The sequence below is a fragment of the Malaya genurostris genome, chromosome 2, assembly GCF_030247185.1.
Source record: "Malaya genurostris strain Urasoe2022 chromosome 2, Malgen_1.1, whole genome shotgun sequence".
Lineage (NCBI taxonomy): Eukaryota > Metazoa > Arthropoda > Insecta > Diptera > Culicidae > Malaya > Malaya genurostris.
The window spans coordinates 269,448,881-269,474,215 of record NC_080571.1 but is presented as its reverse complement, the minus strand read 5'-3'; the positions used below and the strand labels follow the sequence as shown (position 1 = coordinate 269,474,215).

The window sequence follows — 25,335 nt, the reverse complement described above, 5'->3', positions numbered from 1 at the left end:
TTAGTTTAGTTTAGTTCGCAAATGGAGGTTTCGGTGCACAAACGAATGTTGTTTACTGTCCGGTGTTCCGACCTTTGGTGTAGGTCTTTTTCAAGGAAAATAAATTCGCTAGCGTCTGACATCGACATTTTGACTAATTCAAGATTCTGGAGCTAGATTTTTGGAACTGGTTCCTTGACTAGATTTGGAACTAAATTCAGTGCCTTAATTTAAGTTCAGAATTCGTATCCAGAATTTTCATTCTGCGATAAAAATTCAGAATTCCGAAACAAAATCCACCTGGATTTTAGAACAAAATTTTAGGTCAAAACCAGATTTTTGAAACTGACTTCAGAACCTGAATTTTACTCCTGATTCCAGTTTCTGAGTTCATTACCATTATTCAGATTAGGCATGCGAGAATTGAATTTAGGAACTTGGGTTCTGGAACAAGATATTGAAACTGGATTCAGTGGTTCAAGTCAGGTTTGGAATTCTAGTTTCGTATTCAGTTCTAGAATTAAATTTGGATCCTGAATTGTGAAAAAGAGTTCAGCTCCAGAATTCTAAAACTAAATTAATGAACTGAATTTTTTATCTGAATCTCGAACCTGAATTTTGCAACTGAATTCGGAGCTAATCCCATGTTCCGAATCCAGTTCCAGTCATGCTTCAATGTATGCTCCGTTAAAATTCTACATACACTGCAGTAAAAGTTGTGCAATTCACACAAACAATCAACAAATATGATCGATTGTCGGTAGTCGGAGGTGTGAAAGAAGCATATTCGTTTCGTTCGTATTCATGTCCTCCAGTTATGTCTCTGACATTACCCACCCGCCTTTTTTTGTTTAGTTTCGTTTCTGGACAGTCTATCCATCTTCCAGTGCTTATCAATAAATTATTTTTTAGACGATTTGATCTATTTCTTAATCTATTAATTTATATTCTATTTAGTTTCTAGTAGGATTTGTCAAGAAAGCAGTAATATTTCACAGCTAACGATGTATGATATTGATAACTACGAATTACTTGTAAATTTTACGGAATGTCGGTATTGAATGATGAACAAGTCAGTATAATTATAACATATTTATGTTCAGTGCTACTCTACTAATCAAATGAATCTTTTACTAAACTGATTACCGAAGCGGCGTTCAGATCAGCAATCTAATGGTAGTTGCAGCAATTCAACAAATCACCCGTTTTGTCGAAGGTTCATGCGATTCCTTCCATCTACTCCTCCGGTGAAATGTGGTTCTCCTAAGCCTTGGCAATGACCAAATGTATTCCTTTTTGTAGATTGTTTGGTAGCTGATCGACGTCAGTGGTCTTAGTCTTTCTCAATTAGCCTATCTTTTTCTCGACTTTTCGACCTTGCTTCACCATAAGAAATTTATTTAATTTGATACTTATCACTTAAACTTTATACAACGACATAATGGCAGTTACAGTGTGTCAAATTAATACGTTTTATGTAGTTTTTGTTTCTATTTTACCTTCATATACTCAGCGTGAATTTGCATTCAAAATCAATCATCAACCCGAGACCGTATCAAACTGAGTAACTGAGAGATAATCGATAAAAGAACATTTAATACACTGTTCGAAGTCCTTCGCTTAAACTATAGCATTGTCCACGTGCAACTCTTGTCCGAATCTCGAGCTGCAACGATTGGCTGAAATTTGATCATTGCGTGCATTATTATGCATTTAAAAATACTCCATAGTTGTCAACTTTTCCTGCTGTTGCATGTCACACAACTTACTGACTAATTATGCAGCTCAAATAGTTTTTCCCTCTAACTACTGTGAGTACCCTCAGATACCCAATATCGCATGACTGGTGACAATAGATAGCTACAGTGTTGATAAGAACGAACACTTACCGGCTGAGGCAGACAAATAAACCGTATTTACTTTAGCACCGAACGAGTATACCGGCAATTACCACGTGGTTTTGCAGATCACTCCACCCTCGTGACGGCGATGAATGTTTTATTCTATTGACTCGTGGCTGGTCTGGGCCCGCTGTGTCTACACGAAAAGTGAGTAATGTATTGTCTAACACGGATAAAAAACAAACTGGAACACCCGCCGCCTGGAAACCAGATACTGCTGATGAAGGATGACATAATATGCCAACACGACAGCCAAGACAGCAACACGCGGGTTTTGGTTGGCCAGAACTGGCGGCAAAGGTTTAGAATATTGCGAGTGATCAGTTCGTACACGATCGACCAGGGCTCGTTACTGGATATTGTCCACATGTAGCAATGTTGAAGAAGTGTTCGTAGCGATAGCTATGCTCGGCACTGCAAAAATTTCAGCTGCTTGTCACATATTTGTTATCAGCTCAGTTTGGTTGAGTCATGAATAAGTTTTCAAGGTTGTTCATGTTAGTTTTCAAGATATGATTGCGTCTTAGTTTTCGTGGTTGATAGTCACAGTTTGATACGTTTGGTGGCGATGCCTTGGATAGGACTTTTTAAATAGCCAAAATCTACTTTTGACAGTTCCCCAAATTCCCCAGGATGGTAGATCAAGCACCGACTAAAGTATAACCTTCATGGTTTGACTTCAGTTTGTTTGATTATATTAATGGCTTAGGTTGCATGATCCGGAATTCAAAAATTTGTAATCCGATCCAACAGAATATGTTTAAATACATATTATATTGATATTTTACTTTTGAAGAAACGGCACGGAAATCAGTTATATGCATAATCATGAGGATATATTGAAACCTTGTAGTTTCTTGGTTTAGCATTAATTAATTAAAATTAGTGTCAAACCGAATCCAGTACCATGAAGCATATTCGGAAACATCCGAACGATGTTTTGTTTCCGACAGTATTGTGCTAGTGGTTGACTGTTTGAAATGTGCGACGCGTGGAGAATTTTTAATCATTTCGCAAGGCGTGCGAAGCTTATGCTATGAAGGTGGGCTAGCTAATTATTAGTTTTGAATAGATCCTATATGTTGTGTTTCAGTTACTTGTTTCTGTTGAAATCTCGTTATATTGAATAAGATACAAAGATACTTGGAAATGGAAATTCATTAAGAGAGTAAAATATTCATAATTCAATTTATTGAACATCTCTCAAGTCACTTTTGTTCCGTATTTGTTTACTGACGACGAAAATATTTCACATATATCAGCAGGTTTAACTTTTTTTATTCACAGCATGAAGCTTCAACTTAACATTTTTTCATTTGGCTTATGAATGCTAAACAGAACCTATTCATCATATTACATTATTTGAAATTGATATCAAGGAATACATTTTTCACTGGATCTTATTGTAACACGTTCAGGGCCGGTGAAACATGCCCAGGTTGTAATTTTTCGTACCGGGGGGAACGGCCCACTTTCTTGAATGATTGAAATGATATTTATCCCTTAAAAGTGTGAAATTGAGTTTTTATAATGCTTTGTTTCGATATTACTTTGCATGATACACGTAAATACGAAGTTCGGTAGTTTGTTTTGAATCAAAATTGCGCATTTAAGGGCTGAATATGACATAAAACTATTGTGGGGTTATTCGAACTGTTGACATAGGACTACCCAGATAGTTTCAAAATCACTGCCAATATTTGTTTTGAATATTAAGGCGGCAGTCTTTTGGGTTCCGTATAAACTTATTTGTGTCTGCAAAATTTCGAAATTGATACATTGAGAATTTTGGTTACCCTGGCCGTTTAGTTTGTTGGGCTTGATGATGAAAGGTGCTGAGCTCGTTCATCAAGTGCCCCATGATCGAGATCATCCTGCACTTCCTCGAATACGAGCTGAGCTGAATTAGATCGCCCGTAGTTGCACTTCGTGATTGACCGAATGAGTGAAAATGTACAATGAACCAAGAAAATGTAGCTTGGGAGAAGCATATCATTTTCACTGTACATACACACTCACTTCTAACTTTTAATAAGATGATCAATAACGACGCCGGCTACGATCAAAGGCTGTGCTACTGAGAAAAAGGAAGGAATGTTAGTCCGATACTCATTGTTTCTAGAGACTGCGGGTACCACTGTATCTCCACGAGCATCACGGGATAAGAGATGTGTTAGTAGGAAGAGAAAGAGATTCGGATATGTTTTGGTGAACAATATGATCTCAACAAAAGCTGATTTTAGATACTCATGAGAAATATAATAAGGCATTATAAGTGAGAAAAACAAAAAATATCTTCAAAGAACGATCTCACCAGTATCCGAGATGAAACACGACTACTGAAAACCTGGGGTGGAATCATGTAAGGTGATTATCACCAAGTGATTATCACTTTTGAAAATTTGGAATCATGTAAGGTGATAATCACCAAGTTCTGTCACCACTGCTGAAAGGCTAACATCACTATCAAATGTTGGCATTACGTAAGGTGATAGTCACCACGATTTAATCACCTTCATGTCAAAATGAAGGTGATAGCAATTTAGTTATCACTTTTAGTAGTGATTTGATTTTTCGAGAAGTGGCTTTATAAATTATTGTCCGTTCGGTGAATTTTAAGCCACTGATATAAACATAGCCTACCAAAATTGGTCGGAGAGGATAATTTTTTAATAAAATTCGTACTGATATTGTGTCAAAATTAAATACCAAAATAAAAAGTAACTTAGTTTGTATAGTTTGAAGAATTCATTGAATGAGCGGTAGTATTTATCAATTAAATCAATTCATTTATGTTGGTATTATTATTTGATGGAATATAATTGGGGTATTCGTAGAGTCAAAGATAAATTGCTTTCTGGAAAAGAGATAAGTTTATGAATGTAGACATCTCCTGTTGCACATAACGTAACAACATAAAAATTCTATGCTAACATTTTCAGTAGAATTAGATGGTCGTGACTTAGTGAGCGACATATCCGTCTCGTTCAACTGAACAATTAACAAAGATTAAACTGCGTTCTTAATTTTCTTCTTGTGAGTTGAACTAAATAAGGCAATATTTTTGGACAATTAGTTGCTGCTAATCATAGTGGATGTCCGGTGGGTAAAATTTCCAAAATGGAACTAGCAATTGAAAGCTCTGTGAAATGCCATTATCGTAAAGTGAATGAAAACTATACACAAAATTATTTAACGGATCTTTCTCATTGGAGAGGAATGCCATCCGTTGTGAAACATCAAGAAGATCTAACAATTCGTGTCATTTCAAAGCTAGCAAATTAATCCCAAAGAACTGACTGTGACATTGATTTCCATTGATAAATAAAAATCGGTACTGAATTAAACCAAGAAGTGAATTTTTTATTTGTTTGTGCGCAGTTCGCCATACTCGTCGGGCAATTTTTTTCAACGTTACTCTTCGATCCATACAAATCATCATTGATAAACATGACTCGAATTAATGAAAGGGATTGAAAACTATAGGAATGAAAATTTAGATTTTAAAATATTATATGGGTATACGCCACTTTCATATGTTACTTCTCCTAATATCAATGGTATACGCCACATTCATATTTTACTCCTGAAAAATTGACGTTTCTTGACAGGTGATAAATGGAGTGAAGTTGGCTCAATCACCGGTGATGGTGATAGTAAAAGTGATCACCTTCGGTGATTCCAAACATTCTGGTGATCACCTCTTTATCACCAGGAGGTGATAGTCACTTATCACCTTACATGATTCCACCCCTGTTTGAATCCACCTAGTGGTGTGATGATGCCTTTCTCATATCAATCATACTATCATATATAATACTGTGGTATTCTTCAAAATAATTTTCTTCGATTCTTAAAAGAATAACCGAAATCGGTTTTTTTGACCGTCTACTGAAAAAAACTATCAATTGGAAAAGATTTGAGGTCGATTTAGAATTTTTTTAAGCTTTTTCCCCATTTTAAGTGATGGTATACAATTTTTAACACACTTTACCCTATATTTCCGGATCCGGAAGTCGGATCCGCATGAAATTCAGGAATTATACATGGGACCACAGAACCTTTAATTGGAACCTAAGTTTGTGAAAATCGGACGCGCCATCTATGAGAAAAGCTAGAACACACATTTTCTTTATTTTGCACATTTTACCCCATAACTCCCGAATCGGAAGTCGGATCCAAATAATATTCAGGAATTTTTATGGGACCACAAGACCTTTCATTTGAATCTAAGTTTGTGAAAATCGGTTCAGCCATCTCTGAGAAAAGTTAGTGCACTTATTTTCACAATTTTTTGCACATTTTACCTCATAATTCCGGAACCGGAAGTCGGATCCAAATAATATTCAGAAATTTTGTATGGGTCCACAAGACCTTTCATTTGAATCTAAGTTTGTGAAAATCGGTTCAGCCATCTCCGAGAAAAGTTAGTGCAAAAAAACGTTACATACACACATACGCACATACACACACACACACATACACACACAGACATTTTGCGTACTCGACGAACTGAGTCGAATGGCATATGACACTCGGCCCTCCGGGCCTCGATTCAAAAGTCGGTTTTCACAGTGATTGCATAACCTTTCTATATGAGAAAGACAAAAATAAAATAAAATAAACACTTATGAATGTCATTTAGGGGTTAGCCTATGTTTGTGCTTAGGGCACATAACCGTTTTTACTTTTCTTTACGTTTCGTCTTAGACTCGTCAGTGCAGAGCAGTTCAAATTGAACTGCTTATTGCAAACTTAAACAGTTCAACTTGAACCGCTAAGCAGACGTAAAGTTAATGCTATTTGCAAAACACTTATATATTTGGTACCGAAGTACCACGTCTTTCCTGACGTGCCGAACGAAAACGTTGTTTTCGGCTTATTCTGGCCGAGTTCAATTTGAACTGCTCTGCACTGACGAGTTTAAGACGAAACGTAAAGAAAAGTAAAAACTTATGAATGGATTTGCTGCGGACCAATTTTAGATTTTCTGCTTGAATAACACGACTTACCTTACCTATCAGCTATAGGCCTGGGGTGTCCTTTGCTGTATCAAGCATACGTCTCCACATAACTCGGTCCATGGCTGCTCGTCGCCAGCCACTCAAGGCACGAATGCTTCTGAGATCACCCTCCACTTGATCGATCCACCTTGCTCGCTGCGCTCCTCTTCTTCTTGTACCAGTCGGATTAGATTCAAGAACCATTTTCACTGGGCTGTCGTCCGCCATTGTTATCACATGCCCAGCCCATCGTAGACGTCCGATTTTAGCTGTCCGTACGATGGGTGGTTCTCCTAGCAGCAGTTGCAATTCGTGGTTCATACGCCGTCTCCACGTTCCGTCTTCCATCTGCACTCCGCCATAGATGGTCCTCAGTACCTTTCTTTCGAAAACACTGAGGGCGCGTTGGTCCTCTGCCAACATAGTCCAGGTCTCGTGGCCATAGAGATCAACCGGTCTAATGAGCGTTTTGTAGAAGGTCAATTTCGTGTGGTGGCGTTCTTTTCTCGATCGAAGGGTTTTTCTGAGTCCAAAGTAAGCACGATTCCCTGCCAAAATACGTCTATGAATTTCTCTGCTGGTGTCATTATCGGCGGTCACAAGTGAGCCCAAATACACAAACTCGTCAACCACCTTGATATCGTCACCGTCTATCAATATTCGTGGTGGGAGGCGTAGTGTTTCTTCTCTAGAGCCTCTTCCTCTGATGTATTTTGTTTTCGACGCATTTATGGCCAGTCCGATACGCCTAGCTTCAGCTTTCAGTCCGATGTAGGTTTCCGTCATCTTCTCAAGGTTACGTGTCACAATATCAATATCGTTAGCGAAGCCAAAAAGTTGTACGGACTTTCGGAAGATCGTGCCACTCGTGTCGATCCTCGCTCTTCGAATCACACCTTCCGAGGCAATATTGAACAAGATACAAGAGAGTCCATCACCTTGCCGTAGCCCTCTCCGAGATTCGAAGGGACTCGAGAGCATCCCAGATACTCGGACGTAGCACATCACTCTATCCCTCGTTGCTTTGACCAATCGCGTCAGTTTGTCCGGGAAACCGTATTCGTGCATTATCTGCCATAGCAGTTCTCGATCGATTGTGTCGTATGTCGCTTTGAAGTCAATGAATAGGTGATGCGTGGGAACGTTGTATTCATGACACTTCTGGAGAACTTGTCTTACCGCGAATATGTGATCCGTAGTGGCGCGGGCTCCAGTAAATCCCGCTTGGTACGGCCCTACGAATTCCTTAGCTATTGGTGATAGACGACGGCAAAGGATTGGGGAGAGTACCTTGTAGGCGGCGTTGAGCAATGTGATTGCGCGGTAATTGCAACAATCTAGCTTATCGCCCTTTTTGTAGACGGGACATATCACTCCATCCATCCATTCCTGCGGTAGAATCTCCTCCTTCCAAATCCTAGAAATCATCCAGTGCAGCGCTCTAGACAGTGCCTCTCCTCCATGTTTGAGCAGCTCGCCTGGCAACTGGTCTTAGTTCACGGCTTTGTTGTTCCTCAGCTTGCCGATCTCCTCACTTATCTCCGACAGATCAGGGGCTGGGAATCTGTCGTCGGCTGAGCGTGCACCCAGATTGATTCCTGTACCGTTCTCTGTATCTTGTGCTTCGCCATTCAGATGTTCGTCATAGTACTGCTTCCACCTGTCGATCACCTCCGCGCCTGTCTGTATCGTTCCTCGTTCGTTCTAGTGCGGTGTTGCAGCATCCTCGTCCTTGCTGCATTCTTCTCTTCGACCAACTGCTGACATTCGCCGTCAAACCAGTCATTTCCTCGATTCGATAACCTCGTATCTAGAACGGTTGCAGCAGTGCTACTCACGGCGGACCTTATGTTCCTCCAGCCGTCTTCAAGAGTCGCCGCGCCAAGCTGCTCTTCCGTTGGTAGCACTAGCTCCAGTTGTTGCGCGTATTCCTCTGCAGTACGAATGCTACGTAGCTGCTCGAGATTGAGTCCCGGCGTTCCTGTGCGACGAGTATTGTGCACCGTCGATAGTTTTGAGCGCATACAAACCGCGACAAGGTAGTGGTCAGAATCAATATTGGTACTGCGCTAGGTGCGGACATTGGTGACGTCGGAGAAGAATCGCCCGTCGATGAGAACGTGGTCGATTTGATTTTCCGTATGTTGATCAGGTGATCTCCAGGTGGCTTTGTGGATATCTTTGCGGGGAAAGAAGGTGCTTCGAACTACCATTCCTCGGGAGGCTGCAAAGTTTACGCATCGTTCACCGTTGTCGTTTGTTACCGCGTGTAGGCTCTCCAGCCCGATCACGGGCCTGTACATTGCCTCCCGGCCTACCTGAGCATTCATGTCCCCGATGACGAGTTTTACATCCCGCCGTGGACAGCTGTCGTAAGTTGATTCCAGCTGCGCGTAGAATGCTTCCTTCTCGTCATCGGGTCTCTTCTCATGTGGGCAGTGCACGTTGATGATGCTGTAATTGAAGAAACGGCCCTTGATCTTCAATACGCACATTCTATCACTGATTGGCTGCCACCCATTCACGCGCTGGCGCATCTTGCCCAACACTACAAATCCCGTTCCTAAAACGTTGGTTGTGCCACAGCTCTGGTAAAAGGTAGCCGCTCGATGCCCACTTTTCCACACCTTCTGTCCCGTCCAACAAGAGAGTTACGACACCGAAGCCGCGGATTTGAAGCTCATCATGCAGCATTCGGTCGTATTCTGGGAAGCCAAGCGATTTGCTGTTCCATGTGCCAAGCTTCCAATCGTAGTCCTTTTTTCGTTGCGTAGGTCTTTGCCGATTATTCCGAGTCGTATTTCCTTCTTGATCGTACGTAACATGTGTTTTCCGGGCGGCTTGTTAGGCCTGCACCAACCTCCTGTCTCGCCGGAGGGCCATCGTGTCAGCACTGTTCAGAGTCCCACACTGACACAAGGACGGTAATCAGCCGCTCCTAACATGGAGAACAGACGCTGTTTCGAGCCGCCCCAACATGGGGAACAGACGCTCGGTAGGCTCGCTCTCTGTAAAGAGAAGGCAAGCCCCCCCTTCCCTGTTAGCATACGACCAAGATCCCACCGGGGTTGGTTACCCGATCTTTCCTATGGTTAATCGTACCCCGGAACCGCGGGGAGGTAGGGATAGGAGTTACTGGACAAGAGGCTAAGAACCACATTGGGGCCTGAATTGCGCATTGTCCAGTCGTTTACCAACCAATAACACGATTGATTTGTAAATATTCACACATTCTATAGAAATCTGATATGCAGACGGCGCTTTGATCGGTTAATATCGTTGAGTTTTGGGGCGGTAAATTCTCAGTTTCCGCCGCTTGCCAATTTTTAGTTTTGCGAATCACCATTTCTCAATAAATAGCACTCACACTACTAAACATACACTTGCACACCTGCACTATTTTTAACTATACGTATCGAACAACACATTTAAAATAGATATTTTTGAGAGCAATAAAAAAAATTTTCTTGCGTTGGTATGAAACAGTGGACGAAACATGGATACACCATTTTTCTCCGGAGTTATATCAGTATTCAGACAAGGAAAGTCGTCTGAAAAAGCAACAGGTAGCTAAAGTAATCATGGCGTTAGTTTTTAGATGCTCGAGGTATAATTAACATCGACTATCTTGAAAGAGAAAGTACCATCAAAAGTGATTGTTACATTGAGTTATCGATCTGTTAGAGGTGCGAAATTGAAAAAAACGGGCTCATATGAAAAGAAGAAAATCATCTTTCAATGGCCAAATTGAATGAACTGCGCTCTGATCTGTTCCCTCATTCACCATATTCTCAAGAACCTAGCCCCCAGCGACTACCTGTCCTATGCTGATCTCAAAAATGATACTCCAGGGAAAAATATTTCGCTCGAATGAGTCAGTCATCGCCGCAACTGAAGCCTATTTTGAGGCCATTTTTCTGCAGAAATGTTGTTTTTCAGGTTTTTTGGAACGATGTGTCAACAACCTTTTCTACGGCAGTATCGAACCGCACAGAGTGTAAGTCGATTTGATACTGAATCTTGTTTTGTGTGAGTGTTTTCCTTAAATGCGAACGCACTCATTGATGAGAAAACAAGGAAAATTAGACATTGTTCGTTACTAATTGAAGTTTTGATCACCAATTACCTAAAATATATAGATTTATCTAGTCGAATCGATGCGTAGAAATATCTCCAAGCAGTATCTGTAATGATGATCAGTTAAGAAATGGCAGAGATGTAGATGTTCAAAACTTGAATACTGTTGGTACGGTTTTATTTCCTATATTTTTAATTTGTACCCCGTTATAGAAAACAAAGGCGTCAAAAGATACAGAACGATTTTATTTATGTGAAGAAAACTTATAGTAATTCAATTTTCACCTTCTACCAGAGGAGACGAACTTAAGCATCTCATCAATGCAAATCACTCGAGTCTCTGGTAAGGTCTTTTACCATTCACTATCCGAAACGACAAAAGAAAAGTTACCAGAAATTGTTACTTTCTACTTGCGAGAGCATTTTCGTACACAATGCGGGCACATAAGCAACGGTTCGAATAAACTTTTTATTCCGATATTCAACTAGCGATTGAGAAAAACATCCACACAGTGAAGAACTCATGGTGTATGAAAATGTTGTTACAAGTAGAAAGTGAGAACTTCTGGTAGCTTTTTCGGGTAGTAAATGGTAAAAAAAAACCTTTATTGGTAATTTCCGGCCTACCAGAGGTTTACGCCAGAAATTCTCGATGGGACGCAGCTGGGACGTTGAGCGGGTTCACCGACTTGGGTACCACATCGATATTCAGCCGCTCCATTTCCCCTAACGATCACTTAGAGTAGTGAGCCGAAGTCAGAATACCGCGTCTTCACCCTTATGGTATTTTTTGTCATATCTATGAAACAAATCAATAAAAATGATTAAACAGTTTTTAGGACTTTCATTAGGTTTTCCAAATTAATAAAAATAAAATTAAATATTTAAGAATACATGTTTATACAAACATTACTTTGAACAGGCATTACTAATAATTTTGTTCATAAAATCATGAATGGTAATGATATCATAATTAAATAAAATTATTATTAAATTTCGTGATTTTTTAATCATTTCGAATTTCTTCCTGGAGTGCTCCCTCGGTTTGGGGCTTACGTCTGCACTTCGGGCACTCAAAAAGAGTTCTTATGTCCAAACTGTTTGCAACTTAAACAGTAAATTACCCGTAGTACATACATCCGAACAGGTTGACGAACCCCAAGATAACACACGGGAAATAATTTCCAATATTTTTACTGGTTGAAGATCGGGAATCAATGCTGTCTTTCATTAGATCGACAGTTAAACCGACGACACGATCTGCCACTCGCCTATTGAAACTGTATCGCAAATCTAACTACCCCTCAGTAACTCAAAATGTCAAAATGAGTTTGCATAAATTTTCTGTAAATCTGGTAACACAGTTCGAAAAACTGTTGATTTGTTGACATACATACCATGGTTACTAGATATTCAAGAAAAGGTATGTAAACAAATCTAACTCTAAATCGTTTACAAACTGTGCTTTTTTATTGCGGAAATTAAAACAAATAGATATATGCCACCGGTTCTGGTTCGAATTGACTTGTGTCAAGCGCAAATGTAGTAACATGTTTATTTCTGATTCAATGAAACTTTTCGCCATTAAACTTCACTACATTTACAATATCACTTTGAAGAGAAACGGTGTCCTATGAGTGAACATTCTTGCACCGGTGACGAAGAATGTTTTGCCTAGCATACATTTTAACCGTGGACTATTGGTCCTATATTTTAGCAGTTTAATTTATTATTACAATTGCGCCTCATAATCAAACGTAGCGTTTTTGTAAATAAAATACTTTCATTTACTCTTGCAATTGTAATCATTTCATGTCCATTGCAGCAAAAAAAATGTAGAATAAATCCAAATTGCATGTTCCTTTTGTTCCAATGTTGATGTTAGTTGGTTCTACCGAGGTTAATAAACGTGATCAGTTTTCCTGTATCTGTCTTTGAAAATACACCCTTCTGGCGTTTATGCAATAATTCCTATAATTATAAAATTTGGGTTCGGAATACACGCTATAAAAATGAATTTATGAAGGTAATTTTTTACACTTTTTTCTGTTTAAATGTAAAGTCTGTTATTGATGACATAAAAGAAAAAAATATATATTGTATGACACTATAAACTTAGTGATACAATTTTTCTGCGTCATATTATTCTTCCAAGAACTTCCATATTCTTTAGATTTCTGATTGATGGTGTCTTTTTGGAAAACTACAAGAAATAGAACCCCATATTAGTTAAATAAAAATAGGTAGGTAGGCTTTCGCAGCCTTCTCCAACTGCTTATTTATTTACGTTAGAGTTTCTTAGCAACTAGTTCATAACATTTGAAGCAGTGTTGATCGAGAATATAATTTTATCATTAGCAAGGGGTTATTCAATTTGTGGTAACTGATGGTAAATCGTTCAAGAACACTTTTCATGCCGATTTTTCTTCGGAGTGACTGGTCGTGTCGTCGGTTAAACTTTTTTTGCGAACCACACTTGAAGAAATCTCGTTAAGCTGAGCTGAATGGTATAATACAAGGGGTTTCCGAAATTCTTATCCGAATTTGGCTTTCCAGTTATTCTAAATGTTTTCTATAGAGGAATCCATAAGAATAACGATCGGAGAAAAGGATAATCCGATGGAGTAACGTTCGGAGTGTATGGAAGATCGGGTAGAGTTAGATTTTGCCCTGTTTCTACTTTCCGTGCTCGGATTGAATGCAGTGATTGCATTCGGTATTTCTCAGATGGTTTCATTTGACTTCAGCAGGTCAAATACTGATTAATTCAAAAGCTTCCCATCGAGAATAAATTTATTGGTATAATTTGTATAATTATTCCGGATTGACGGTTTAATGCTTAGGACACTGCTTTTACAAGCCAGTTGTCGTATGATCGAGCCTCGAATTGGAAGGATTCTTAGTGCTTCGGCTACGAAGTCTGTTGAACAACAGGAGGTCAAATTCCACAAAGGGACATTCCTCTACTTCAATTATTTTTGTACAAATTTGCGAAAACAACTTGTGTCCATTAGTTTTCATATCATGCAAATCCGTATACAAAGCTGTTATTTTAAGTTTTGTGTTCGACATGACAGAGACGAAGTTCGACATGATGAAAGATTTCATGATAATTATTGATAACTTAGGCATTCCAACTGGGCCAATGAATGTAGGATTTAAACTCTAATTAAGCGTGCTCTTACTGGGAAAGGTTAATAGTTTATGAGATGCGTGAATAATTGTACGAACGATGGAATTTCTTATCTGCATGGAAGTCTACATGAATCACTATGCTTCGGTGACACAGTTGCTAGCAAATTGATCTAATTGACCCTCGCGAAATGTTATGAGCACGTGTGAGTCAATCGATATAATATTTTTTTCTTATATTTCAGATAGCTAAATAGCCACATCGATTCAGCTCTATCATCGTTCAGCAATAGAATGACGAAAGATGGTGAACGCGGTGTCGTACCTGACCTCCCACGTGGCCCTTTGTGTGAATACCGCAACCGGGCCAAATTTAACTGGAAGGAGTTCAAGATGGTACTGGAGGATCCAAAATTAACAAATATAAAGGTTAGTCACCGAACAATGAGTTGATGTTTGTATCGTTCAATGAACGATTCAATTCTTGCAGTACAACGTATGGCATCGGTTGGAATCAGAACCACTGTTCACCCCGTTAACGTCAACCCTCTCCGTGGATGAACAGAAGGAACGTGCAGCCAAACAGGTCAATCGAATCGCAGATCTGGAACTGGCGCCTGCGGAGATCTACTCCTCGGATTACAAATATCGGGTTCGCTATCTGATGAGTATCAACGAAGCGCTGCACGCCGTCTGTCCCAGCATGTCGGTGAAAATTGCTTTGGGAGTGGGTTTATTCACAAACTCCCTGCTGGCAATGGGAACCGAAAGACACTCCGCCATCTACAATGCCGCGTGGAATAGAGAGGTAAGCCCAAAAAATATACCATTGGCAAAAAAACGAAAGCTTTCAAACACACACTCCATCTTTGTAGATCATCACCTGTCTAGCCATCACGGAAGTTAGTCACGGTAGCAACACCAAACGATGTCGGACCACGGCCACCTACGACCCCGAAACGCAGGAGTTTATCATCAATACGCCCGATTTTGAAGCGGCCAAGTGTTGGGTGGGAAATCTCGGCAAGACGGCATCAATCGCTCTGCTGTTTGCAATTCTCTACACAAGCGACGGTCAAAATCACGGACTTCAGGGATTCCTGGTGCCAATCAGAGATCCTAAAACGTTACTGACCTACCCGGGAGTTATCGTTGGTGATATCGGTGAAAAGATCGGCCTCAATGGAATCGATAATGGGTTCGTCATGTTCAACAACTATCGAATACCGAGGGAGAATATGTTGAACCGGGTGGGAGACGTTACACCGGAGGGTGTCTATGAAAGTACATTCACGGAACCAGGAAAAATTTTAGGAGCAGTACTGGAATCGTTCTCAGCCGGTCGGCTGGGGATAATGCAAGAATCGTCCAACACACTCTCGCATGCAGCCGTTATCGCAGTTCGGTATGCTGCGCTAAGGAAACAGTTTGGTCCGGAAAAGGACGGACCGGAACAGTCAATTATCGAGTATCAGTTACACGTGAGTAAAGCTTATGCAATTGTAGTGGAGTGTTGATACTGAATGCCTTTTTTTATTCATTTTAGCAATGGCGAATCTTCCCATATCTGGCAGCGGCTTGTATTCTTAAGGTGTCAGTATTTACCCTCACCGAGATCTACCTGGAAACGGTACAGAAATCTCAAGCAGAATCCAATGGTTTCGAGCTGTTGACTCAGATCGTGTCTGAAATCCATGCTTTGGTGTCTTCCTCGAAGCCACTGGTGACGTGGACGGCCCGGGATGCTATACAAGAATCGAGGGAGGCGTGTGGCGGACACGGATACTTAAAGGCGGCAAATCTTGGCGAACTGAGAAACAACCACGATCCCAGCTGTACTTACGAAGGCGATAACAATGTGCTGGGACAGCAGGCGTCCAATTGGTTACTGAGACAGTGGAAAGGATCGAAGGTGGAGAGTCCGGTGGGATCGGCTAATTTCATCGAGCGAAGAGAGCTCATCCTGAAGAACTCTTTCGAAGCGATTTTGGCTGAGAACTGTAGGATAGATAGTTCTGAATGTAAGTTCATTTAAACATTTTTTCCTATAAAAGTGCTCAACTTATAATGTACTATCTGTGCGGAAGAAATGGACTTAAAAGGTTACTACCGGAAACCGTTGAGAGCTTAATAGTTTTAATGAACGATCTAGGTCTTGTGAACCGTTCTTACTGGATATTTATTTAACTTTGCAACAAAAACACTCAATGCAATTGAAGGCATTCTGATAGATGAAATAATTTAATTTTACTCAATTTACTAAAATGAATATAATTTACCCGCGATTCCGAAATAGCAAGTCTGGTTCATCTAAAATTTCAAAGCTTCTGAGCTTCTGGGTCTGCCTCTGCTGCGATGTCCTGCTGTGTTCCAGTCTAATGCTTGTCTGCAGATTTCGTTTTCGCTCCTACGTAAGGTGTGGCCGACCCAGCCCCACTTTCGTTCCCGAATTTCAGCTGCTATCGGCTTCTGGTGGCACCGGCGATGGAGCTCGGTGTTTGAGATCCAGTTATGGGGCCACCAGGCTCGAATTATGTTGCGCAGGCACCTATTGATGAACACCTGCAGCCGTTGAGTGTTCTCCACTGATACACACCATGTTTCACTAGCGTATAGCAGCACAGATTTCGAATTAGAGTTAAGTATTCGGATTTTGTTGCGTTCACCTACCAGGATCTCGTCGATTACGACGAGGAACAGTAGTGGTGATAGAATACATCCTTGCCTCACGCCAGCTACGTCCCGGATAGGTTCAGACAAGACCCCGTTGTGCAGAACTCTGCATGAGAAGGCCTCGTGCTGCACTTCTATGAGGGCGATGATTTTCTCAGGTGCTTTCTTGCGTCTCAGGGCGTCCCACATATTTTCGTGATTGAGACGGTCGAAAGCTTTTTCGTAGTCAATGAAAACCAAATAAAGGGACTCTTGGAATTCATTGACTTGCTCCAGGATGATACGGAGCGTGACAATATGGTCCGCACAGGATCGTCCGGCACGGAATCCAGCCTGCTGTCGTCGGAGAGTCGCATCGATCTTCCCCTGGATCCGGGATAGAATCACTTTGCATAGAACTTTTAGAACGGTACACAGCAACATAATGCCTCGCCAATTATCGCATATAGTCAGGTCGCCCTTTTTGGGCACCTTTACTAAGATACCCTGCATCCCAGATATTACGAAATAAATTGTGCAACAGTTGAGCGGATGTCATGGGGTCTGCTTTGAGCATCTCGGCTGATATGCGATCGACCCCCGGGTGCTTTGTTCGACTTCATGCCTCGTTCGTTCGGCTTTGAATTTTGATCCAGAATTCTGACACTGATCTCTGGATCTGGATCTCAATTCCGGTCCAAGATTCAGCTTTCAAAATGAGAGCCAGAATTTGGCTCCGAAATTCACTTCTATGAACCCGATCCAGAGTTTAGTTCAAATATCTTCAAAATTTAGGAATTTGATCCTGAACCTCTAGAATTTTGGAATCAATTTTAGACCTGCATTGTACAACTGAATTCTGAATCTGGATTTTGGAATGTATTAAGAATTGAATTCGACGAATACAACTAAATTTTGAGTTTAATTTCTGGTCCTGAATTTCGGTCTTACTTTTCAGAACTTTAGGTTTAATTATTTAATTCAAAATTCTGGAACTGAGATCCGAATTTCGGCCATGAATTTTGGAACTGAATTCATTTCTGCAATTCAGTTCCATAGTTTATGTCTAGAATCAAAATCCTGATCTCAGTTCCAGATATCGGTTTCAGAATCTAGGCTCAGATTCAAGTTCTGAAACTTCCAGTACTCTGGAACTCAATTCTGGCCTTTGATTCAGGACGAGAAACTGAATTTTTGATCTGGATTCTGTGTATGATAAAAAAAATCTATTCTTGTATTTTGAAACTGAATTTTAGAACTGATCTCTAGAATTGGATTTTGGATCTGGATTCTAATGTGAACTGAACGAGTCAACTATGCGAGATAGAATGAATGAATTATCAAATTTTGCATACTTCATTTAGCAAACATTTTTGAAAACTTTAATTTCGAGTTATGTGTGGTTATCTACTGAAAATTCTATCACAATTTGCTGATCATATCTCTGATGACGTGGAGAAAAGATTAAGTTGATACGTTGAAAAAACAATAGAAATTCACGTTCTCCATTTGAAACTGGAATTTGCAGGTGAATGATTGATTCTTGAATTGAATTCTCTATCTATAACTGGATTCTGAACCTGGAACTGAAACTATGTTCAGGAACAAAATTCTTGATACTGGAAACTCTTCTTAAAAAGCGTCGTCGCGGGTACGAGAAGTCAAACACATGTAATGAGGTTTACTCTATGATACTCGTTGATACCATACATTTCAGATAACTTAAATTTTGAACTGCTTGTGGTTATGGCGTACTGCTGAAAATTTTATCATAAATTGCTGATTGATATTTCCGATGGCATGTAGCAAAAATTATGTTGATACGTTAGATACAACAAGAGATATTCACGATCAAAATCTTATCACTCTCTCAGAGGGTAAATTTTGAAAAGGCGCGACATTGTGAAGAAGGACGTAGTCACGTCAAAAAATTGAAAACGTGCTCCTGTCGAAACGTCAACAAAAACACCTGAAATTACGTCGGTGCATGGGCAAGTTTTTCGAAGCCTGAGTCAAAAGATGACGTTTTCAGCAACAGGTAATTATAATCTGCTAGCAATGGTTTCTGGAGGAAAATTAGTGATAATAGCATAAATGTCGCTAAGTTTCCTTCTGATAAAAGGGAGTTGGAAAAGTGGTTAATCGCTATTCAAATATTTACGGGCACTTAAGACCGAAAGAAATAAATGTAGTTGGAAGTCAACTACGTTTGGTCAAAGATTCGATGCCAGTGGTTTTTGCTCAAACGAATTCTTATGAAACGTATGTTTTACTCGATATTAACATCAGGCGCTTGCTAATCGTTAGAGAACATTCACAGAGAACAACTAGATCTTTTATTCCCTAGTTCAAGTTACGGGTCTTAATGTTCGAAAAGTTTGTAGTTTTTGTAAAGTATTGTTTGAAAGTAAAATCTCATTAATATTAGATTCAATGTGCAAACGTTTTTATTAGACATCATCGAGAGAAATGTTCGCTAGTGAGCTTTTCACTACTGACTTTGAGACATGTGAGAGCAGTTTCAGTGAGAATTGCGTTTGCAAAAAATCAGTAGTGAACTTTTCTTTAGTGAGTTCACAATTCGCTGATTGAAAGTAAAGCAGTACCCAAAATAACACACTAACTAGATGACTACTGTTACAATAACACTATTCAGCTAGGCAGGGAAAAAAATGATAATTTAAGTGTTTTTGCAATATCGAAGCCCTAAAATTATTTCTTAATATTCGTTTCATTCTTTTTATATTTATTCATACTTATTAAAAATACAAACAAACAGCAGGAACTTTATTGGAATGATGATTTCAGAAATAATTTATAGGATATAACTTCTTTTTCTACGATATAAGGGCAACTAAACACTTTTTTAAGAACATATACAAGACAATAAATATTACCCAACGGTTGCCGAGAAAAACCTCTTCGACTTTTGATCTCTCTGCTTCGGATTGAAAATTTTAAGATTTTCAGTATAGGTCCGAATTTCTATAACTAAATACTGTGCGCATCAAAATGGTATGAACGTAGCTTAACCTATTGTTGACGACAACGCCACCAAAGCAAACTACGATGGTTTCAGGAACCAGCTTCCATAGCAGCAAAGACATCATATTAACAAGATATCCAGCTCTGACATTTCCCGAACAAATCATTGGCAACATCTTTTTTGCGAGCATGTCGCCCTCAGGCGAGCCCGCATCGAATCTTATACATAGAAGTAGGGGAGAAAAATGTCAAATTCGTGCGCGCCAGGGTTGCGTATCCATACAATTGACATGATATGTTGAATGTGATGCCGTGCGATGGCGTTGCTGAACTGAAGATTGACTTCGCTCCAAGCTGACAGGGTCTGATAGCAGGGAGCTGACAATAGTCTGTTCATAAAAGGCACTCGATTAATCTGCCTCTTCGGACGCGGTCTCCCCTATCCTTCAACTCCGGTACCGGAAGTCGGATTTAAATAAAAATTTCAAAATTTTCATATGGGATTCAAACCCCTTCAATTTGAAACTATATTTGTGGGAATTGGTGTAGTTATTTCCGGGAAAAGGTAGTGCACATAATTCAATTTATCATCATAATTCCGGAACCGGAAGACTTATTCAAACTTTGTATGCGTTCACAACGCCATTTATGTGAAACTTTAAGAAAATTTTAAGAGGTTCCATATCCTTATTGACGTGTCGGGCTACGATAGATTCAAATGTGTATATTAAAGACTGTCCCTGAAAGTATGGACGCACTTTGATTTCGCTGTAAATAATTCACAAGTGTTAGATATTCAAATTTTATTCGATATACTGATATTATTAGACTACAATAATAGAATATTATTCTCAACATTTGCTACTTAGCCATTGTAGGATAGCTGGAGCACCTTCTCGCGAACGTTTCTCATTAAATTCCGTACAGACTTTTTGGCGACAAGTTTTGACACGTTTTTCCAATCTTTTTCGAACTGTTGAATGGTTTCGGCTGCCGAAACATGTTTCCTAAGATGTGCCTTCGTTAGTGCCCAAAATTCCTCAATTGTTCGAAGTTGTGGGCAATTTGGTGAATTCATGTCTTTTGGGACGAAAGTGACATTTTTGGTAGTATACCATTCTACCATTGATTTCGAGTAGTGACAAGAAGCAAGATCTGTCCAGAAGATAACAGGATCATTGTGGCTTCGAATAAGGGTAGAAGTCGTTTTTGTAAACATTCCTTGATGTATATTTCGCTGTTCATTGAAGCAGTAGTGATGAAGGGTTTCGAAATCTTACCGCAGCTACAAATTGCTTGCTAGACCATAGCTTTCTTACCAAATTTTTCGACATTAATCGATGTCTCGGACTGGTTTAACACTTGCCCTTCTCGCACCGTATAATATTGTGTTCTCGGCAAGGATTTGTAATCGAGTTTCACGTAGGTTTCGTCGTCCATGATTATGCAGTTCAAATTTCCAGCAAGAATCGTATTCAGACTTCGAACCCTCGGCCTGATCGATGCTTCTTGTTTCGGACTACGTTTTGGTTGTTTCTGCTTTTTATAGGTTCGATGATTCAAACGTTCTTTAGCACGAAGAACATTTGACTTCGAAGTGCCCACTTTTTTGGCCACATCCCGAACTGAAACCTCCTTCTTGTGCACGAACGCCTTCAGTATACGTTTATCCAACTGAGGGTTGGCAGGACCTTTTTTTCGACCCGTTTTCGGTTTATCCTCACCGAACTTCCTGATTGCCTTTTGAACGGCTTTTCACTTACTCCTTCCATGTTTGCTATCTTTCTCAGTGACAGTCCGCGTTCTGTGCACCATTTGTACACAATTTTTCGACGTTGTTCTGCTGTAAGTCCACGCATTTCAAAACAAACTAATGAAAACGAATAAACAACTGCACAAGTGGTTAGAGAAGAGCGTAAACAACAGGACGCAGCCATAAATATTGTCAGATTCTGAACCATTGCGAAATGGCAGCGGTTTTTGGTTGCGTCCATACTTTCTGGGACAGTCTTTATTTCAAATTAATATGCTGTTTCATTTTACCCCGAAAACAAGATTTAAAATTTCATGTGCAAATTCACTAAGATGCACGTTTATTTTCTTTTTCACTTAGCCTAGATATCTTTTTTCGTACGATGTGATGTGTTTCGCTATTGAATCAAACTACTTGTACTTCATTTTTCTAGTGGATATAAGTACACACTTAAAAAATTTTACATCTTTATAGATGTACATAAAAGGAGCGTCGAGATTTACTCACATTCACAATATAAAGCATTTAAAGATAAGTCATATCATTAACTTCACAGTTGTTTTAGCTGAACCTCACATCGATACAGACGCAAAATTTATGTTTACATGTTAGTAGATGTAATATTGTGTCATCACCGATGAAATTACGGCATACTTGAATTTAGATTAAGCGTAAATTTCATTTTTTCTAAGAGTGTACGTCAAATGTATGTGAAAAACACTTGATTTGGTCAATCGTGATTCAGTTGAAATTTTCCATATGGAAAACAATTTGACATTCAAGTGAAATTCATACAGAATCTGAAGGTAACGATAAGCTTTATCGTTTTGACGTGCATTTCAAATGATTGTAGCATGATTCCTACCAAAAATTAACAATTTTTACACTCATTCTGTGAGTTAGGTGGAATTTACATGAAGTAAAACCCTATTCTACGTAAGTTTCTATTACCTTGAGAGATAGACAGATTTAACGTTGTAAAAATCGCATATGAGCCTCACTTTTCTGGAATTTCCAGAAAACTATGAATTAATGAGAAATTATTAGTGTCTTTCCTAATTCATAATAGTTTGTCTGTAAAATTCCGTATATTGTTTTCGTATGTAGGATTTTTCTTTAACTTGACTTGACAGCATCAAACACTATTTATATACCGAAAATGAAATGAAAACATGCGCTGTTCCTTTGATGCCCATACTCAATTTAGCATGTATGCGAAATAGTTGAGCACATGGATCAAGTAGGCTCAGTAAAAATTACACACAGAACAGTTCGTTGCACACCAAACGATTTTATGAATAATCTAGTATTCATATTTTGCTCGTCAGTGAGCAAGCATTCCACAACTCGATGCGCGCGAACAATCATCGAAAATCTAGTATGCATTGAGTGGAAAATTTTCATTTACATGCAAAAACAATCCTTTAGAATTTTTCTGATTCATTTTCCTTATTATTTATTGTGCTATATTAAAAGGGAAATCGAGGTGGATAACATAACCGTGCAGCCATTCTTAATTGATGCCCGTACATATAATTTGCAACTTAGTTTTATATATATAGTTAAACATATGGTTTTCCATACTGAAGATGTATTCAAAGCATCATCCAAGTCAGAGAAAGTCGATTTGGGAGTGTGCATTTTTCATTGCCGTAATCGCAAAATGTATGTGTGTGTATATGAACACCCTCCGATTTTCACGATGTGAAAGAACCGATTTCAACAAAACTAGATCTAAATGAAAGGTCTTATAATCCCACTGAATTTTTTATCCGGTTCCGACTTTCATCAACTTATTTATATTTTTTGTTTTCTATTCATTACAGTCATAACCCATTGTTATGAGTGGCTCATGTGCTGGCTACTACATTCAACCAACGAACAGTTCGAGCGTGTCGAGCAGAACGAAGCGGACAGGTTCAAAGCCAGAAACGATTCGCAAGTGTACCGTGCGAGAGATCTGAGCAGGGCATACGCAGAATACAACGCAATGGAAAGTTTCAGGTATGCTCTTACTGGGAATGACTTAGAATGATTTAAATGGTTTAAGAAATTTTCTTATTTACAAATCGTAGATCCCGGTGCCAGCGAGGTGACGTGCCGACGGACCTGAAGTCAGTGTTATTCAACGTTTATCTTCTGTACGGAATGTGGTGCATCGATCATCATCTGGCTTCCTTTTATGCGGGTGGTTTCGCTGCGGGACCACGGTTTGCCGATGCCGTACGGGGTTCTTTACTGCAGGCCTGTGCCCAGTTTAAGGATTCCGCTGTTGCTGTGGCCGATGCGTTGGCTCCACCGGATTGGGTTCTAAACTCCGTACTGGGAAAATCCGACGGACGGCTGTACGAAAACATTCAGAGCGTCTTCATGACGAATCCGGGAGCGATGGAACGAGCCTCCTGGTGGAAGGATATCATTCCGACTAAGATGAAATCAAAGCTGTAATGGATGCCAGCGGGTATCAATCAAAAGTTTCCAAACTACGGGTTGAGAAAGGCGTAAGAAATATGAGGAGCGAACAGGACACCGACAGTGACATAGGTTTTGTGCAATGAATGAGGCGTTGTTTCGATCGTTTGAACGAGTTGTAGTGTATCCTAATCCTACCTCCACCTGGGTAAAAAAAAATGAAGCTGTGAACCAATTGAGACATGCACAATAGAAATAGACTTCTATCTCACCGTGTTGTTGTGCGAAAATCGTTTATGATCTTTTTTATGATTCTCTTACACATGAATATCTCTACCAACGAACCACATAAGAATGGTTGAAAATCAACAAACTGTGTCTTATTTTCAAAATCTGAATATTTATATGCTGAAACGAAGCAAATTTTAGGAAACAAAGATAAAAAAAACTCTTCCTATATACACCCTTGAGAATTTTATGATCGTTACTGTATTTATCACTATATCAAATCTCGCTTTACATTGCTGTTACTAGTTTTTTTTTCAATCAATATAAGAGGAAAGTTAGAAACTTCTGTTATCTACATATCTGTTTACTTTATCTGCGAATGTTAGCTGATTTTCTCATTACTTTTTTCCATTGTATATGTTTACTCATTTTGATAACGTATATGTTACTGTCCAACTAGAGCGATTCCTTGTATGTTTTGGAACATTGAGTAGGAAAATAACTTGTTGTTTATTAGTATCGCTTCTACAATCTGGTCGACATCTCTTTATTCCCGATAGCGATTCTCAGTGTGATGATGTATTGAGACAGTATTCGTTGTATTTGTCATGAATGTGCAAAAAAAATGTAACCATAAACCGAACATATGCTGTGACGAAATAAAGAAACGTGTGCGATAAGCTGTGTTTTTGGTTGTCATTTACCAGCAGTTTACGTGAATATTCATTGATCTTTAAGCTATAAATTTTACCTAAGGCAGAACTAATTGGTTTTAGAAAGAAATATTGGAAACGGTTTAAGTCGATGTACTTCGTCAAATATCTTGTCAATTTGAGGGAATTGGATATTTGAAGTAACTGTTCATTCACTGCAAGTTTAATCTACTGTTTTTTTTTTCCGAAATTCAGCAGTTAACATATTGCATCGGACAAGAATGACTACTTCTCCCTTCCTAAAACTTCCCAATTCTCGAGTACGGATCATATTGTCTAATTTTATTATATCGTATGTTAGTATGGAACACGGTCACCGAAAAGATTAAAAATCTTGATTTGTAATAATTCCTGTTGTTCTGAGAAAAGCAACATAGTTCTTTGTCCTCGCATTTCAGTTAAAATTTAACCATCGAGAAGTTTTCATATAGAAAGGTTATGCAATCACTGTGAAAACCGACTATCATATACCATTCGATTCAGTTCAACGAACTGAGCTA

At 39.3% G+C, this 25,335-nt stretch overlaps 1 protein-coding gene across 8 annotated transcripts in view; it reads left to right on the top strand.

Moving 5' to 3' along the window:
- The window catches only part of LOC131429974 (peroxisomal acyl-coenzyme A oxidase 3), a 46,489-nt gene extending 21,682 nt beyond the window's left edge, over window positions 1–24,807 (top strand). For all 8 annotated transcript variants that reach the window (XM_058594537.1, XM_058594535.1, XM_058594533.1 and 5 more), the window contains 6 exons: window positions 14,338–14,521; window positions 14,583–14,900; window positions 14,968–15,573; window positions 15,639–16,113; window positions 23,309–23,486; window positions 23,558–24,807. In XM_058594537.1, the coding sequence (XP_058450520.1) occupies window positions 14,387–14,521; window positions 14,583–14,900; window positions 14,968–15,573; window positions 15,639–16,113; window positions 23,309–23,486; window positions 23,558–23,930 (2,085 nt within the window). In that variant the 5' untranslated portion in view covers window positions 14,338–14,386 and the 3' untranslated portion in view covers window positions 23,931–24,807. The remainder of the gene's footprint in view (window positions 1–14,337; window positions 14,522–14,582; window positions 14,901–14,967; window positions 15,574–15,638; window positions 16,114–23,308; window positions 23,487–23,557) is intronic.
- Window positions 24,808–25,335: the final 528 nt, after the last annotated feature.